The sequence below is a fragment of the Martes martes genome (assembly GCF_963455335.1).
Source record: "Martes martes genome assembly, chromosome: 15".
Lineage (NCBI taxonomy): Eukaryota > Metazoa > Chordata > Mammalia > Carnivora > Mustelidae > Martes > Martes martes.
This window is the reverse complement of record NC_137903.1, coordinates 66,023,543-66,040,477: the sequence shown is the minus strand read 5'-3', so window position 1 is coordinate 66,040,477 and position 16,935 is coordinate 66,023,543. Positions and strand designations below refer to the sequence as shown.

Sequence of the window (16,935 nt, the reverse complement as noted above, 5' to 3'; positions counted from 1 at the left end):
GGGAATCACTGAAGAACACAATAGAAACAAGATTTCTGCCATCGTGGAGCACAGGGCCGTGGGGGACACAGATGCCAACGAAATAAGTATAGATAATTAGATCACTGATTGCAAGAGTGACAATAGCCATGAAGAAAAAGGACTGGGAGTGTGTGACTATAATATTCCTTTTGGGGACTTTCAAAAAAGGACCTGATTGATTGATGGATTTGGGGAGACTAACAGTTTGGAGGAGTTATCCTAAAAGAAGAAAAAGGAGGTCCTGAAATAAAAAAGAACACAGTCTCACCCACTATGACCACCACATGTAGGCAGCATATTATTATTCCTATTTCTGTAATGATCGGAAATTTCAAATTCAGTCAGCTGGTAAGCTCAAATAGCGACTCTGTAAAGAAAAAAAAAGAGAGAATCCGCCAAAACTAATTGGGTTACTGAACTCTGTCAATTCCAACAATGGTTTCTATTGAGACTCTCTGTAGACAATTTTCAATTGTTGGCATGCCTACAAAATTGTAACCACCTGCTCGTTGTTTTTTCACATGAAACTTTCAGCTCCCCCTCGCTTGTCACAGTATCTCACTCACTGTGGTGGTTAGCAGATAGTAAGTTCGTTAAATGTTCTAAGGCATTTTAATACTCTAGATGCTCAAACCATGATCGCAAAAGAATAGCTTGAAGATGGGAGCTGGAGGAGCCAGAAATATGTGGTTGAGGATGTATTTTGAGGGTGGTATTTCTGGTGCCATTCTAATCGTGAAACTTCCTGAATTTCTGGCAAAGCCAACCCTGTTCCCTGGCTCAGACTGAGTGGTTTCTTTGATTGTTTCTAGGTATTCCTCAGCACCACGGGAGGGGCCTGGGTGATGAGCAGAGTCTTTGACTCAGGGTACCCGTGGGACATGGTGTTCATGACTCGATTTCAGAACATGCTCAGAAATTCTCTCCCAACTCCAATTGTGACTTGGTTAATGGCAAGAAAGATGAACAGCTGGTTCAATCACGCAAATTACGGCTTAATACCAGAAGACAGGTAAATATAGTGTATCTGCTGAGGGCTGCTGGGCAGAAGGAAACTTGATCCTTCCACTGGCATGTCCAAACCAGGCAATTACACAACCATGTGGCTGAACATGAAAGAAGACATCATACAAATGTACTTCGTGAGACCTAACTGTTCTTGAGTTCTTGGTAAGCGAAACTAGAAATGTCATCTTGTCAATAACCCTTTAAAGTATTATTATAGTCTCCTGTTTATCCTGGGTAAACTGAGGCTTCACAAAGTTCAACTACTTGCCCAAGCTCGTTTAGTAATAAGCGAGCTCTGTGAGCTAGGCAAGTTATGTAAGCCTCAGCTACAGCGATCAAAAGAGAGCGACTTGTCTATGACTACTTTGACATAAGCAACATGCTTGCCTTGTTTCACTGTGTGGGAAAAATTAAATGCTCTAGTTGCCCCTTGCCATCTCTCCAACAGCAATGCCTTCTTGCCCTTGTCAAGATGACCTTGATCTCAGTATGTCCTAAATTCAGTCTATAACTGAGTTACCACCTACGACTTATCTCATTAGCAAGAACTGAAGGCTCTACTTTCTCGTTCATTAGTTTGTACAATGACATTCCATCACCAGGATATGGCACCTTAGCCTGGAGATCCTCCCAACTTCACTCTGGGCCAGCATGGATCACGGGACACCCAAGACACCACTGATGGCACACAGCTCCCTTGTGTGCGTACACACACTTGTTTCCTCTGGCTCTCTTCATCCTTCATCCTTCTCTCACATATCTTCCTCTCACCCCGCTCTCCTCTTGCCTCTACTGTCACCATCTTTTCCTTCCGTATTTCCTACCTACCCTCTTCCATGTCCTACTTTGAAGCCCCTTGGGGGTTTTGACTCTTGGCACCAGAACTTTGTCTACCATAAGCTTTGTTTAACCTGGATGGCAGCTGAGGGACTATAAACCATAAGCCTTAAAAGATGTGAAATGAGCCTAAGGAACTATCATCCCTTCACTCTTGGATTTAATCATTTATCATTTCCAAATTTCTTACATATATACTATTTCATGTTTGCCATGTTATTTAGCTTGCCGTGTTGTTTGGGATATTGGAAATTTTGAGACCAACCCCAACTCCCATTTTTTCATATGCTCTTAATCCTACCCAATGAACTAAGGATGGCAAGAGTCAGTATCCCTATTTTACAGATGAATAAAACCCAATTGGGAACAAATTGACTTCCTCAAGTTCTGTTAAGTATAAACTTAGGATAAGAAGCCACCCTTCCTCCTTCCTATTCCAGTGCTCTTTCCATTTTATCCCACTGTCTCTTTCTGTGCCTTCACCATAACCTCAAAATGGCTCAGCTTATTTAAAATCATCTCACAAAGTATTTGCTTAGTGAGCCCAAAGGCATAGGCAGAAAAAGATCATTCTGCCCTTGTTCCTTTTAAACACATGCTTGCTTTCCTAGGAGGAGAGAGCTCCCCGCAGTTCCAGCAGATGTAGAAGTCCCCAGCTTCCCCTGGAGTCCGTCAGCCCTGGGTTATCTCTAAAGACACTGATAACTGAGATCTGAAAGTCAGCAAGGGCAACGGGAGCCAGGGAAAGCTCTGACACCCTTCTCCATAGGCTCCCGAACACTAGTAAATGGTCAACACATTTCATCCTTGTTGGACATTCATGAGTCCTTCCCACAGAAGGGGCTTTTCCCATGGCTGGCACCTCCTGCCTGGCCAAGGGGAGAGTCCCAGAAGGAAGAAAGGAAGGGAAGGGAGAGGGAGGGCTGGCCACACTGGCCCTTGGCAGATCTCGTCCCTGCCCACGTTTCCATTTAGGACGCAGCTGAGAGAGCCTGTGCTAAATGACGAGCTTCCAGGCCGGATCATCACTGGGAAAGTGCTCATCAAGCCAAGCATAAAGGAGGTGAAGGAAAACTCTGTCGTATTCAACAACACCCGCAAGGAAGAGCCTATTGATATCATCGTCTTTGCCACGGGCTACACCTTTTCTTTCCCCTTCCTGGATGAGACCATTGTCAAAGTTGAAAACGGCCAGGCATCGCTGTACAAGTACATTTTCCCTGCGCACCTGCCACAGCCAACTCTGGCTGTCATTGGCCTCATCAAACCCTTGGGCTCCATGATACCCACAGGAGAAACGCAAGCGCGATGGGTCGTCCGAGTCCTGAAAGGTATGTGCACGAGAAACCACAGGGCACATATGGTTTTGGTTTGCCATGTTATTTGGGATATTGGAAATTTTGAGACCACCTCCCACTCCTCAAAACAACACAGTCTTTAAAAGCAGGATCCATTCTATTCTTCATGGAATTACACCATCATAACGAATTTGAGCCATTAGTAGCACAAAAGATAAATCAGGGGTCAAAAAATACAAGTTGTATCTACCTGTTATTTTTGCAGAATCAACAGGTTCAATTCGAATGGAAAGTTTCAGTCAGTGGAGTGGCAGAACTCAGTTGTGAGGTTTTGTTTTATCAGTTAACTAGGAAGATGACCCAGAAGATACAACTTCTCGGCTGGTAACATTATTACCAGGGCCATACCTCCAATCCGTGTAGGCTGCTACCATTTTTTTGCCAGAATAACAGATTCTGGGTACTAAGAGTGAAACATGAGCAGTGGTAAAGCATCTTTACCCACTAGGCAAGCAGACCTAAAGTTAAATTGCCTTTTTTGTTCATACGTTTCACAGGCATAAATAAGCTACCACCGCAAAATGTCATGATAGAGGAAGTTAATGAAAGAAAAGAAAACAAACACAATGGGTAAGTTAACTAAGTTAACCATGTATGCATCTTTTTTGAATCATCACTCAAGGGGGTAAAAACAATGGCAGACAGAGATGAGTTAAAGGAAACTTAGACTCAGTGGGGAAAAAATCTAGGCTAGCCTGTTTAAGGTGAGAGGGCAGGAAGGGAACTGAGAAGTTTAAGTATCCCCAAATTGTCACTTCAGATGATGGTTACCTAATGCCACCTGGAGTCTGGATTCTTTTTGTTGTTGTTGTTCTTGTTATGTTACGTTAGTCACCATACAGTATGTCATTGGTTTTTGATGTAGTGTTCCAAGATTCATTGTTTCATATGACACCCAGTGGTGGAGTCTGGATTCTAAACCAAATATAATTCAGTCTCATCTCTCGGATACGTGATTCCCTGCCTTATTCATAATCAGACAGAGCTATGTTCATCACTCTGACACCAGAAGAGTCTGCTCATTCATTCATTCAACAAATCTTTATCCAGTTCTATTATTTATTCAGACAGCCACTCTAGAGTAGGACTCTGCTAACTACGGCCTGCAGGCCAAATCGGCCAATCACCTTAATTTTTCTTTTATGATTTTTTTCTTAATATTTTTTGAAAGATTTTATTTATTTATTGAAGAGAGAGAGAAAGAATGAACAGGGAGAGAGGCAGAGGAGGAGGGAGAAGCAGACTCCTCACTGAGCAGGGAGCCCGATGCAGGACTCGATCCCGGGACCCTGGGACCATGACCTGAGCTGAAGGCAGGCCCTTAACTGACAGAGCGACCCAGGTGCCCCTCTTTTACATTTTTAGATGGATGGAAAGAAAGAAGAATATTTTGTGATATGTGAAAATTATAGGAAATCTAAATCACAGTGGCCATAAACTTTTATGAGAACATAGCCACACTCATGGTTGCTTTTGAGTTACAATAGCAGAGCTGAGTAGTTGAGACAGAGACCATAATACGGCCCTCAAAACCTAATGCACTTAACATCTGGCCTTTTGCCAGAATAAGCTTATTGACTCTGTTCCCTGGAGAAGAGGCTTCCTCTTTACGCTCTGCTGTCTGGCTGGTACAACATCGAAAACTAATGACATACTCTATGGTGACTAACATAACATAACCAAAAAAAAAAGTTTTAAAATGATTGCATTTAAGAATTGTTATCACTTCTCTAATTTATACATGTTTGCAAACTTCATGCTGATCTATCCTGGACAAAGCACTAAATCCCCAAATAATAAAAACATTTTAGATGTCTCTCTTTCACCCTCAACCTGGAGTATAAATCAATCACCATTATAGAATTCTGCTATATCACAGATAATTAATTAGAACTGCACAGTGGAAAGGCTTCTTGTCATAGGTCAATCAGTGATTTAGGGACTAGACCAGCATTACAGGAAATTCCACCCTATTGATTTTTGTGGACTTTTCCATTTTACAAATCTAACAATAATTGAGTTTTAGAAAAATTTAGGAATAGCGAAGTTATGTAAAAACTTTTTTTTCTAGAAATTACTAAAGAATACCAACTGCCTTAATGAGCAGTTGGAGCACCATGCATATACAGTGTCTTGTCAAGGAGCTCATCTAGTTTTTAAATATATATATATATAATGAGACCATTAGACAGCTATGGTCTTGGAGGGAAGAACACACAAACCATTTCAAATTTTCTGGTATCGCTGTTTACTTTTAGCACTTTTAACTTATTCTGGATTATCATTGTTGTACCTTTTTGTTTTCTTTATCCCCAATTTTCCTTTCCTAAAGGTTTGGCTTGTGTTACTGCAAAGCTTTACAATCAGATTATATCACATACATAGATGAACTCCTGACCAGTATCAATGCAAAACCCAACCTATTCTCTCTGCTCCTGACGGACCCACGTCTGGCTTTGACCATCTTCTTTGGCCCATGCACACCGTACCAGTTCCGCCTGACTGGCCCAGGGAAATGGAAAGGAGCCAGAAATGCCATCTTGACCCAGTGGGATCGAACATTCAAAGTCACCAAAACTCGAATCGTACAAGAATGCCCATCTCCCTTTGCAAGCTTACTTAAACTCTTAAGCCTTCTGGCTTTGCTTCTGGCCGTTTTCCTAATTTTCCTGTAAAAAAAAAAAAAAAAAAAAAGATTACCCAGGTGGTTTGTCAGATGCACCTAGTAGATTTATAGGGCTCTGGTCCTTCCATTGCCACGTCATTCTCTTCATCATAGCTGTGAACCTTACTGAAGTGGTGACGGCCATGGCCCGTCCTTCCCTGGCTGCCACTGGTCTTGCTGGGCTTCTCCTTCTGCTCCCGCTTCCAGCGCTAGAGGAAGATAAGCAATCATGATTTCTGCGCATTTGAAGGCTGCTGGGAAGTTCCAGGTCCCCCTTACGAGAGAGCTGTTTAAGACAGCACTTTGAGCATTCCTATCTCTCTCTCATATAAACCATTTCCATAGGCCTCAACTAAGCCCCCTACTTCACAAAAGATTTGGTTGTACTAACATGATCCTGTTATGGTACCAGCCTCAGACATAAAAAGAAAGAAAACAACCCAGAAATTCAATGTTTCAAGTGGTCTTTAATGCTTTTTTTCCAAGTTGGGGGAAAGATGCGGGGAAAGAGAGAAGGGGACGAGGTGTCCACTCCTAAAAGCCATCAAAGAATTGAGGGTTCAATAAATTCCCTGGAACGTGTCTAAAGGAATGTAGGGACCGTAGAGAAAGACAAAGACCATATGATTTCACTTATACCTAGAACCTAAAAAACAAAATAACAAATAAGCAAAATAACAACAAAGAAACAAAATCCAGAAATAGACTCATAAATACAGGGAACTAGTGGTTGCCAGAGGGGGAGGGGCGGAAAAATGGGCAAAATAGGAGAAAGGGATTAAGAGGTACAGAATTCTGGCTACGAAATAAGTAGGTCATGGGGACAAAAAGTACAGGGTGGGGAATAGAGTCAATAATATTATAATAACTTTGTATGCTGACAGATGTAACTATGCCTATGCTAAGCATTTTGCAATATATATATATAATCATCATTGAATCACTATATTGAAAAAAATTATCTTAATAAAAATAAAGGGATGATCCTGCCTGGGAGTGTTTATTGCCCTAGAATGCACTCTACAACAAAATGGGGTGCTCTAACAGGCAGAATAACAACCCAAATCAGATCCGCCCCACAGAAAATCAACCACCGCCACTAGTTCATTGAGCCGGGCTCCACAAGATGAAATTTCCCTGAAAACCCGAAAGCAAGGGGTTCAGAGAGCTTCCAGATTGGTGAACACGTAGAAGTTTGGGGAGACTCATGCCCCTAGAGAAGACATAGAGGCTCTTCCCCCCCGTTCCCATGGATCTTGCCCTATGCGTGTCTTCCGCCTCGTTTTTCCTGGGTTATATCCTTTCATAATAACCTGGTTCTCCAGCCAATAAAGTGTTTCTCCAAGTTCTGTGACCCACTCTAGCAAATTAATCAAACCCAAGAGGGGTCATTGGAGTCTCCATCTGTAACCGGCCCTCGGAAGCACAGATGACAATCCGGGCTGAAGTGAGAGCCGAGGCCATCTTGAAGGACGGAGCCCTTCACCTGTGGAGACTTTATGAGGATTTTAAGAGAATATTATGAACAACTTTATGCCAATGAACTCGACCTGATCAAATAGACACAAATGACCAAATCTCCCTCAAGAAGAGAGAGAACTTGAGCTGCCCTATATTTGCAGTTAAAATTCTCTTTGAGCACCTCTCTCAGGGAATAACAATTCCATTCATCCACAGTTTCGCTCTGAAACACAAAAGAGCTCACCGTGATCCTTTGACCTCTCCTCCCCCTCTGTCATCTTACAGTCCTCAATCCACCCGTCCTGTCAGTGTGTCTCTCCTGCAGAGCAGGGATCTGCTGCAACTGTCTGTGAAAGCCCGGGCCCCGGAGCCAGCCTGCCAGGCTTGAATTCCACTTCGTGGCTTTTAGTTTGATGAAATCCCACTTGTCTGTTTTTGTTTTTGTTGTCTGTGACTTTGGTGTTCTATCCGAGATCACGGACAAGACCAAAAATATCCAAAAGTCTCCAGTGAATCTCCTTGTGTCTCAAATCCTCACGGCCTGAAATGCATCAGAGGCAATCATTTCCCAGGGGGATGGGATTCCCCTTTGACTAAAGACCCACACCTGGAGCAGGGGGCGGACAGCCTTCCCAGGCTCGGAGCTACAGGGAGGAATGGAGGAATGAATGGATCTCTGACCAACGTCTCTCCTTTCACCATTATTTTTCTCATAATTCTCAGTGATTTCACAATCAAGTACACAATCCTTCCCCATCATGTCCTCTCAGTTCCTTAACCCAGTTACCTCTAATGATCTTACCCTCTACCCGTCTCAACCACTCACCACTATGTTCACCCTCTAGACCAATGATGTCCAAGAGAACTTCCCACCACCACAGAAATGTTTCATCTTTACTGTCCGACGAGACAGCCACCAGCCTCGTGTGGCTACTAAGCACTTGAAATGTGGCTAGTGCCAATGGAGAAACGCATTTTTAATTTTATTTAATGTTAACTAATTTAAACCTCAACTTAAATAGCTCCATATGTCTAGTGGCTATTGTATTAGCCAGTGCAGTCTTGACCTTGTCGTTCTCGGCAAGAGCAGCTCTCCACAGGCTGATTCACAAACATTCCTTTCTCCACCAACTGTGCCATTGTCCTCCAGCTAAGTTCTTCTCATTCAACATTCAAACATTCTCTTCTAACCGCTGGGACTTCCAACCCAAACCCTCGGCCATCTTCTACTTCGCACCTCCCCTCAGTTTCTCATTTCCCTTATTAGCCAGCTTAGACTTCGTGATTCGGTTATATCACACTTGCATGGGCGCTGAACTCATGGCCCCCTCTTGTCCATTCATAGTTGCATGGCAGAACTCCGGCTCTGGTCAAAAGCCAGCTCTCTGCCTACTTCAAACCTCCTCCTGAGCACATGACTTTGAGCAGAGGAAAAACACTCAGCCCTCTAACTGATCACTCTCCGATTCATGGCAAAACTACTGCCCCCAAATCCTGCTAGACTGCCCTAATCCCGTCCCTCCCCAGTCTGATCTCCTAGGTGAGACCGTTTTGTATCATCGCCTCTTCCCACGTCCTCCGCTACTTCCTTCTCAGCTCACTCTCAGATGAGAAATAGTGACAATGAGCAGAGAACATCACCAGGTTCCCACCACCACACTTCCCAGTCCACCTGGGGCTGTGCTCCTATGTCCTTTCCTATTACTAAGGGTGACTACCTATGCTCTGCAGGGCAATTCCTGCTAGCGTTCTGGATTCCAACCCTTCACACTTACCCAAGAACCTCTCTCCTACAATTTGTCCAATTACTCTCCCAAGTTGTTGACCATTCCCTTTCTCCTGGACCATTCTCCACCATTATACGGCATAATATTCCTGTTTTCTGAAAAACCATCCCTGACCACACATTCCCTTTAGCCAATGCTTTTACATATCAGAGCAGCATGATCTAATTCATGATTTTAAAAGATCATTCTGGAAAGCAGATTATAGGGGAACAAATGAAAGTAAGGAAGCTAATTAAAAGGCTATTTCAGAAGAACAGTTCCAGCAGCAGCAAACTAGATAATAAGGACCCATCCTAAATTGGGCCCTTGGAGGCTGGAAGACTGTGACAGAATAGGCCAAACTAAAGAGACTTTGCAGCTAAATGCAATTTGTAAATTTGGATTGGCTACTTAATCAGGAAAGATTAAAGTAGTTAAAGTTTAACTTTAGTTAAAGATTAACTAAAGTTTAACTTTAGTTAAAGATTAACTATAAAGAGGGGTGTGTGGTTCAAAATATACAAATCAATTAATGTGATCCACCACATAACGAAATGAAAGATAAAAGTCATATAATCATCTCAATAGATGCAGAAAAAGCATTTGACAAAATTCAACACACTTTCATGATTAAAACTCTCAGCAAAGTAGGTACAAAAGCTATTTGTCGTAACATAATGAAGGTCATAGATGACAAGCCTATAGCTGATATCATACTCAATGGTGAAAAACTGAAAACTTTTTCTTTAAGAACAGGAACAGGGCAAGGATGTTCCCTCTTGCCCCTTACATTCAACAGTACTAGAAGTCCTAGCCAGAGCAATTAGGCAACAAAAAGAAATAAAAAGCACCCAAACTGGAAAGGAAGAAGTAAAATTATCTGTTCGCAAATGACATGATCTTACAGATAGAAAGCCCTAAAAACTCCAAAAAGCAAAACAAAAACCCTGCTAGAACTAATACACAAAACCACAGTGATTAAAACAAATAGCACTGGCATTAAGAAAGACGTAGACTGGGGCGCCTGGGTGGCTCAGTGGGTTAAACCTCTGCCTTCGGCTCAGGTCATGATCTCAGGGTCCTGGGATCGAGCCCCGCATCGGGCTCTCTGCTCGGCAGGGAGCCTGCTTCCTCCCACCCCCTGCCTGCCTCTCTGCCTACTTGTGACCTCTCTCTCTGTCAAATAAATAAACAAAATCTTAAAAAAAAAAAAAAAAAAGGAAGGAAAAAGAGAAAGAAAGAAAGACAGACGTAGACCAACAGAACCGAATTGTGAGCCCAGAAATTAATCTTCAGCAAGTCTTCCAAGAACACACAATGGGGAAAGGGCAGTCTCTTCGATAAATGATGCTGGGAAAATTGGATATCCAGTTGCAAAGGAATGAAATCAGAACCTTATATCACACCACACACATACAAAATCAACTTAAAATGGGTTAAAGACTTAAACATAAGACCAAAAATATAACACTCCTAAAAGATAAACTAGGGGAAAAAACCTCTTGACAGTGGTCTTGGCAATGATCTCTTAGATATAACACCAAGGGCACAGACAGCAAAATCCAAAACAGACAGGTGGGACTTCATCAAACTAAAAACCTTCTTCGCAGCAAACAAAACAATTAACAGAATGAAAAGACAGCCTATAGAATGGGAAAAATATTTGAAAACCATACATCCAATAAGGGGTTAATATCTAATATCCAAAATATGTAAGAGACTTCTACAACTTAATAGCCAAAAACAAAAACAACAACCAAAAAAGAACCTGATTTTAAAATGGGCAAAGTTCTTGAACAGACATTTCTCTTAAAAAGACACGCAAATGGCCAACAGTCATATAAAAAGGTGCTCAACATCACTGATCTTCGGGGAAATGCAAATCAAGACCATAGTGAAATATCACTGTCAGGATGGCTATTATAAAAAACACAATAAAAATAGCAAGAAACGCTGAGAATGTGGAGAAATTAGACCACTTGTACACTGTTGGTAGAAATGTAACATGGGGCAGCTGCTAGAGAAAGTGGTATGGAGGTTCCTCAAAAAATTCAAAGTAGAGCTACCCGGGGATCCGGCATGGATCCACCCAGTGGCCCTGAAATCAGGATTTGACAGATAAGGAGATGAAGAAAACATGCTACACAATACATTATACAATACAATGGAGTATCATTCAGCACTGAAAAGAGAAACAGAAACAGAAACAAAAACAGTCCTGCGATACATGACAACCACTGATGATGCACCTGGAGACGACATCATGCTCAGTGACATAAGCCAGTCACAAAAAGACAAAGCCTGGGTGGCTTAGTGGGTTAAGTGTCCAACTCTTTATCTCAGCTCAGATCTTGATCTCAGAATCATGAGTTCAAGCCCTGCTTTGGGCCCCATGCTGGACGTGGAGCCTACTTGGAAAAAAAAAAAAAAAAAAAGACAGTCTGTACTAGTCTTCTCTAAAATAGTTAAACTCAAAGATGAAGAGAGTAGAGTGGTGGTTGCTGACTGGGGGCAGAAGGAAATAGAGAGTTGTTCAACTTATATGAAGTTTCAGTTCAGGGCACCTGGGTGCCTCAGTTGTTTAAGCGTCTGCTTTCGGCCCAGGTCATGATCCCAGTGTCCTGTCCCTCTGCCTCTCCCCTGCTCATTCTCTCTCTATCTCTCAAATAAATATATAATCTTTAAAAATAAATAAAGTTTTGTCCTCTCTGGGCTCAGACCTAGTTTGCGGCAACATGGCTAAACGCACCAAGAAGGTCGGAATCGTGGGCAAATACGGGACCCGTTATGGTGCCTCTCTCAGGAACATGGTGAAGAAGATTGAGATAAGCCAGCACGCCAAGTACACTTGCTCCTTCTGTGGCAAAACCAAGACGAAAAGACGAGCTGTGGGGATCTGGCATTGTGGCTCCTGCACGAAAACCGTCGCTGGTGGCGCCTGGACCTACAACACCACTTCTGCCGTCACAGCGAAGTCTGCCATCAGAAGACTGAAGGAGTTGAAAGACCAGTGGAAGCGCCACCGTTTGAAACATTGCTAGCCTATCATAAATGGGTTAATTTATGTAACACAAATAGATAAATAAATAAATATAGTTTCAGTTACTCAAGATGATTAAGTTCTGGCAATCTGCTGTCCAACACAGTACATATAGTTAAAATACATATTGTGCACATAAAGATTTGTTAAAAGGGTAGATCTCACCTCAAGTATTCTTACCAAAAACAAACAAAAGGGCATGAGGAAACTTACTGAAGGTGATGGGTATGTTTATTATCTTGATTGCGGTAATGGCTTCACAAGTGTATGGAATGCATCCAAACTCCAAACTCATCAAATTACATTCATTAAATATACACAGGGGTTTTCTGTGTATCAGTTATAGCTCAGAAAAAGAGTCGTGTGCCAATAAACTAGCCATGGGGTAGGGAGGACCCCAGACTTACCACAATTGCCAGTTTCCATGGTATGAATAGTCCCACCCTGACCAATGCCAAGCTACTGTGATTTCACTGAACTTGGAGGAGGAAGGGATGCACACCTTCTCACGGCACAAGCCAGCTCTGGCATGCCACTGGGTAAGAATGCTTTGGAGACAACTGAAGAAATGTGAAAGTAGCCTGGGTATGTTGGATGATATTATCGAATTTGTATCAGTTTTCTTAGATGTGGTAATAGTAATGTGAATGTGGGAAGAACGTCCCTGTGGCACCTGGTGTTTAAAGACTACACTCAGGGCACCTGGGTGGCTCAGTCAGTTAAGCGTCTGCCTTCAGATCAGATCAAGACCCAGGATGCTGGGATCGAGTCCTGCGTCAGGCTCCCTGCTCCAGAGGGAGTCTGCTTCTCCCACTGCCTCTCCTCCGTTCCCTCAATTTCTATCTCTCTCTCCCTCTTTCTCAAATAAATAAAATCTTCATAAAAATAAAGACTATACTCAGATGCGTGCGTGTATGTGCACACGTGTGTGTGTATAAAGAGAAGAAGAAAACATACCAAGAGGTTGATGCCTGAAGATATAGGTGAGGGAGACACTGGTGCTCGTTAACTGTTTTTCTTTCAACTTTTATGTGAGCTTAGTATTTTTCAAAAGAAAAAATTAATTTGTTCCAACAGAGGATTGCATATACAAATCTGTACTTTCATTTTCTTTTGAAGAGTCTAAAATTGCAATTTGGGGCTTATGCTCTCAAATAGCACCATTACCTAAAGCTAATAGACCGGAGATGTGCTTTCCAGTCGATCTCAACCTGGCCCTCTCCTCTTTTGAGTTACGCTCCTGACCCCCGTGGACATTTGCCTTTGTGCTGCTGGTCCAGAAACCATTCAATGAACTTAAGATGGCTAGCTTCCAAGCACTCAATGGAGAAGAAAAAAAAAAAAAGGAAGGAAGGAAGAAAAAAAGAGCGTGCCTATTTAGTATGCTATTGTTGCTTCTGGAATTATTCTTTTTTTATGGTGCCCTAGGCTAATATTTAAAACTAATTTTATGATTTCTCGGTCTCATATTACCAGCTCCCTCTGCTCACCCTTTCCAAAAGGATGACACTGCTTAAATCCCTTAAAGCTCTGGGTTTTAAAATCCTATTTCTGGGGTTAGACAGCTCTAGACATGAAAGAATTGATGAGGTGACAGTCCCCTAAATTATGATCTCTGCCCCGCTCCTATGATGGCTCAAGGGACTAACCATGCAAAAGAGCTGGGCAGGCAGAACTGCTCGGGACGGGCTGGGACGTCGGTGGTGACTCTGGCACCCTCTAAAGGCCACCACGAGAAGAGCAGCCACTTAAGCTTTCCCTGAGGTTTCGGGCTTCGCCGGAACTGTGACGTTCAGGAGGGTGGGGAAAAGGGGCAAAAGTAGTTTCTGTTCTTCGAATCCAAAGCCGGGATTCCGACTCGTCATTTAGCCCTCCCCTGCGATTACGGAAGTATCCCGCTCCTGCCCTACACAACTTTGTATCTTCAGTGCAGGGGACACCTTCTGCTGTCACTGGGATGACTGAGAAGGCAAATCGTTTTCCACACTGAGACCGCTTGATCAAAGTCCGCTTTCCTTTGTTTTACTCTCAGAACAAAGAGTTTGAGTTTCGAAAAAAAATTTTAAGGCAAACACTGTTTTTGTCTATTTGCTTTGAGAAGTGATTTATCAGAGTGGCTGCTCTGTCCCAACAAGGTAAGTGTCCTGGATTATTCTTCTTTGCTGTTGCCTTTTTTTTTTTTTTTTTTAATGGGGCGATGTTTCCAGAAACTGCTTTTGCAGAGGATAAATATTCTCCTTGGTGAGTGCATTCCTTCAGAATGAATGTGATTCTCTTCTTCGGGAGCCTCTCGATTAGAATTAAAGTAACAGAATTAAGGAGAAAGTCAGAAGGCAAAGGTGTATTGTAAGGAGACAAAGTTAGGTTGTAGGGAGAACCCATCCGAAAGAAAGGTGTCGGTGGGAATAACAGATTGACGAGACTTTCTCTAATTCTCTTCTCACCTCTGGTTTCCTCTGACGGATGAGCTCGTAGTGCCAGGCATTGGGAAACATCAAATTTTCCAGTTTGGTAATAGGAAATACTATGACAAAATGAGTGGGTGCTGATAAGAAGTATCAACAGATTATATTCCAAATTTAAATAAATCATCATCATAACCATCGCATGATTTGCAAATCACCCAAGTCTCTCCACATCTCAAGAACAATTCCTACATTTTCTGGTCTGGCAGGAATGGGATGGGGTTTTCATGTCATTCAAAGTGCGATTCAGTAGTTCAGGGCTCATCTCTATCACGGGACTCGTCATAAGCAAGCTTTGAGCCACAGAGGACCTACATTGCTAGCACATTTCTAGCGTACGAAGAGCTTACACACACCTTGAGTCCCCACTCCCCACCCCCAGCCCTTCAGGCCTGCAGTATCTCTCCTACCTTTCAGTTCGCACCTCTTTTGGGACCAAATACTTGGCATTCGGGCATAAAAACAATTCTCTTGGGCTGGAAGGGAAAACTACTGGAAACCTCTGTTTTACACATGTGGGAACAACCGCACAGGGAAAAAAAGAATTTTGTTTACATATATTCACTGGTTAGAAGCAGAGGGAGCACTAGAACCCACATCTTCCAGTTTCCAATTCACTCACAACCTCCCTCAGTGGTTTTTCAAATGGTTGCCCTCACTCGGAAATTCATAATCTGCAAGTGTTCTGTAATTTTAAGAGGCATAAGTTCCCAGTTTGGTTTTGCTGCCTGTACCATCTCTTAAGTTGGTGTGTAAAGGACAAGGTGTTTTCACCCCAGAAAAACACAGCCCCTTCTGGGTCTCTAACTAAGCCTCCAGGCAGAGCTATGCAGCCCAACAGCCTACCCAGAGCGCGCCGCTGCTGCAGGTGTGTCCCACGTGATACCGCAGGTGTCCGCCTTTCTCCATATGGTGGTATCTCCTTGTGGACAGTCTTTTTTTTTTTTTAATTAGTATTATTTAGTTACTGGGTCTTCATCTGTGGGTCCCCCACACTTGGCTCAGTAACTGCACTTAGAGGTGCCCAGGGTGTACCTGCTGAATGAATTACTTTGCTTCCGGTCTGTCTACGGTGGCCCGTTTTGCACTTGACCAGTTCCGTGAGCCACCATCTTCGGTGTTATTATTGCAAAGAAAGCACAGCTGAGAGCCACCAACTTTAGGCTTCTGCCTAGTGGCCTGAAAATTCCAGTGTTATTATTGGTGGAGGCCACTTATTTCTGATTAAAAACTGTCTAGAAATCCAACTCCTCAACCCAAAGGAAACCACAGGTACGTATCCCTACTGCATAGAGGCAAACTTGCTGGTTAATTTTGTCTTTGGGAGCTGTCTTTTCTAGGGGAAAGAGGAAAAGAGGGAGACGATCAGGGAGGTAGGGAATGAACACTGATATTTGGTGCTAGGCACTTTTGTATAAGTAATTTACAAATAAGCAATTTAAGTAAGTTTAAATAAGTAATTTAAATTAATTTAGTAATTAATTAAATAGTTTGACAAATAAATAAGTAAATAAGTAATTTAATTAAATAAGTAATTTAAAATTCGGACAATTCTTCAACATAGCTGATTTGTTGGAATTAACTGAGTGGTTAGTCCATCTGTCAATATGAAAGCTGTGTTGATATTTGCAGAAGTCCGAATTAGAATACCAAGAAAAACTGGTTATAAATCCCTGTGACACGTCCTACCCGCAGTCTCTACTTTCCAGAAGACCTCACTTAGAATGTCCCATAGATCTCTCCTTGAGGACTTTGCTCTATATTATGGTCCATCTGTCTTGCCTCTGTGCAAGATTAAGACCCGCCCTTAACTCGTGGAATATCTTTGATGCATGGCAGGAGATGAACCTTGACGAGCTATTCTTCAGGACTCTAGATGTTTTGAATAAAAACTAACATTTTTGCAAGCCACAGGTCCTAGGGTCTAGAACGACGAGGTGATAGCAAAGGCCCTTTTATTACGGAGGGCATCTAACATCCAGAGGAACACCTGGCTGTCTCAGTGGAACAGGGGTCACGAGTTCAAACCCCATGTTGAGCATGGAGCCTACTTAAATAAAAACAAAAAATAATAGTAATAATAATAGTAAAATAAAAAATGTTTAAAAATTAAACAAAAATAAATAAAGTCTCAACGGGATCAAGGTCCTGACTATAGTAGTTAATACCAAGAACTGAATTTAAGTGAGCACTTACTGTGTAGGAGACACACTTCCACAGTCCTTCCAACATATCAATCATTTAACTTCATAAAAATAATAACAAATATTTAAGATATTATTATTATTATTTCCATTCCATTTCATACTAAACA

The 16,935-nt window shown here is 42.3% G+C and overlaps 1 protein-coding gene across 1 annotated transcript in view; it reads left to right on the top strand.

Annotated features, from left to right (window-relative positions):
* The window catches only part of LOC308355965 (uncharacterized protein), a 60,633-nt gene that overhangs the window by 22,698 nt on the left and 21,000 nt on the right, over window positions 1–16,935 (top strand). The window contains exons 6-10 of the mRNA XM_080824516.1: window positions 834–1,033; window positions 2,842–3,197; window positions 3,722–3,794; window positions 5,557–5,895; window positions 11,920–12,140. Of these exons, the coding sequence (XP_080680642.1) occupies window positions 834–1,033; window positions 2,842–3,197; window positions 3,722–3,794; window positions 5,557–5,895; window positions 11,920–12,140 (1,189 nt within the window). The remainder of the gene's footprint in view (window positions 1–833; window positions 1,034–2,841; window positions 3,198–3,721; window positions 3,795–5,556; window positions 5,896–11,919; window positions 12,141–16,935) is intronic.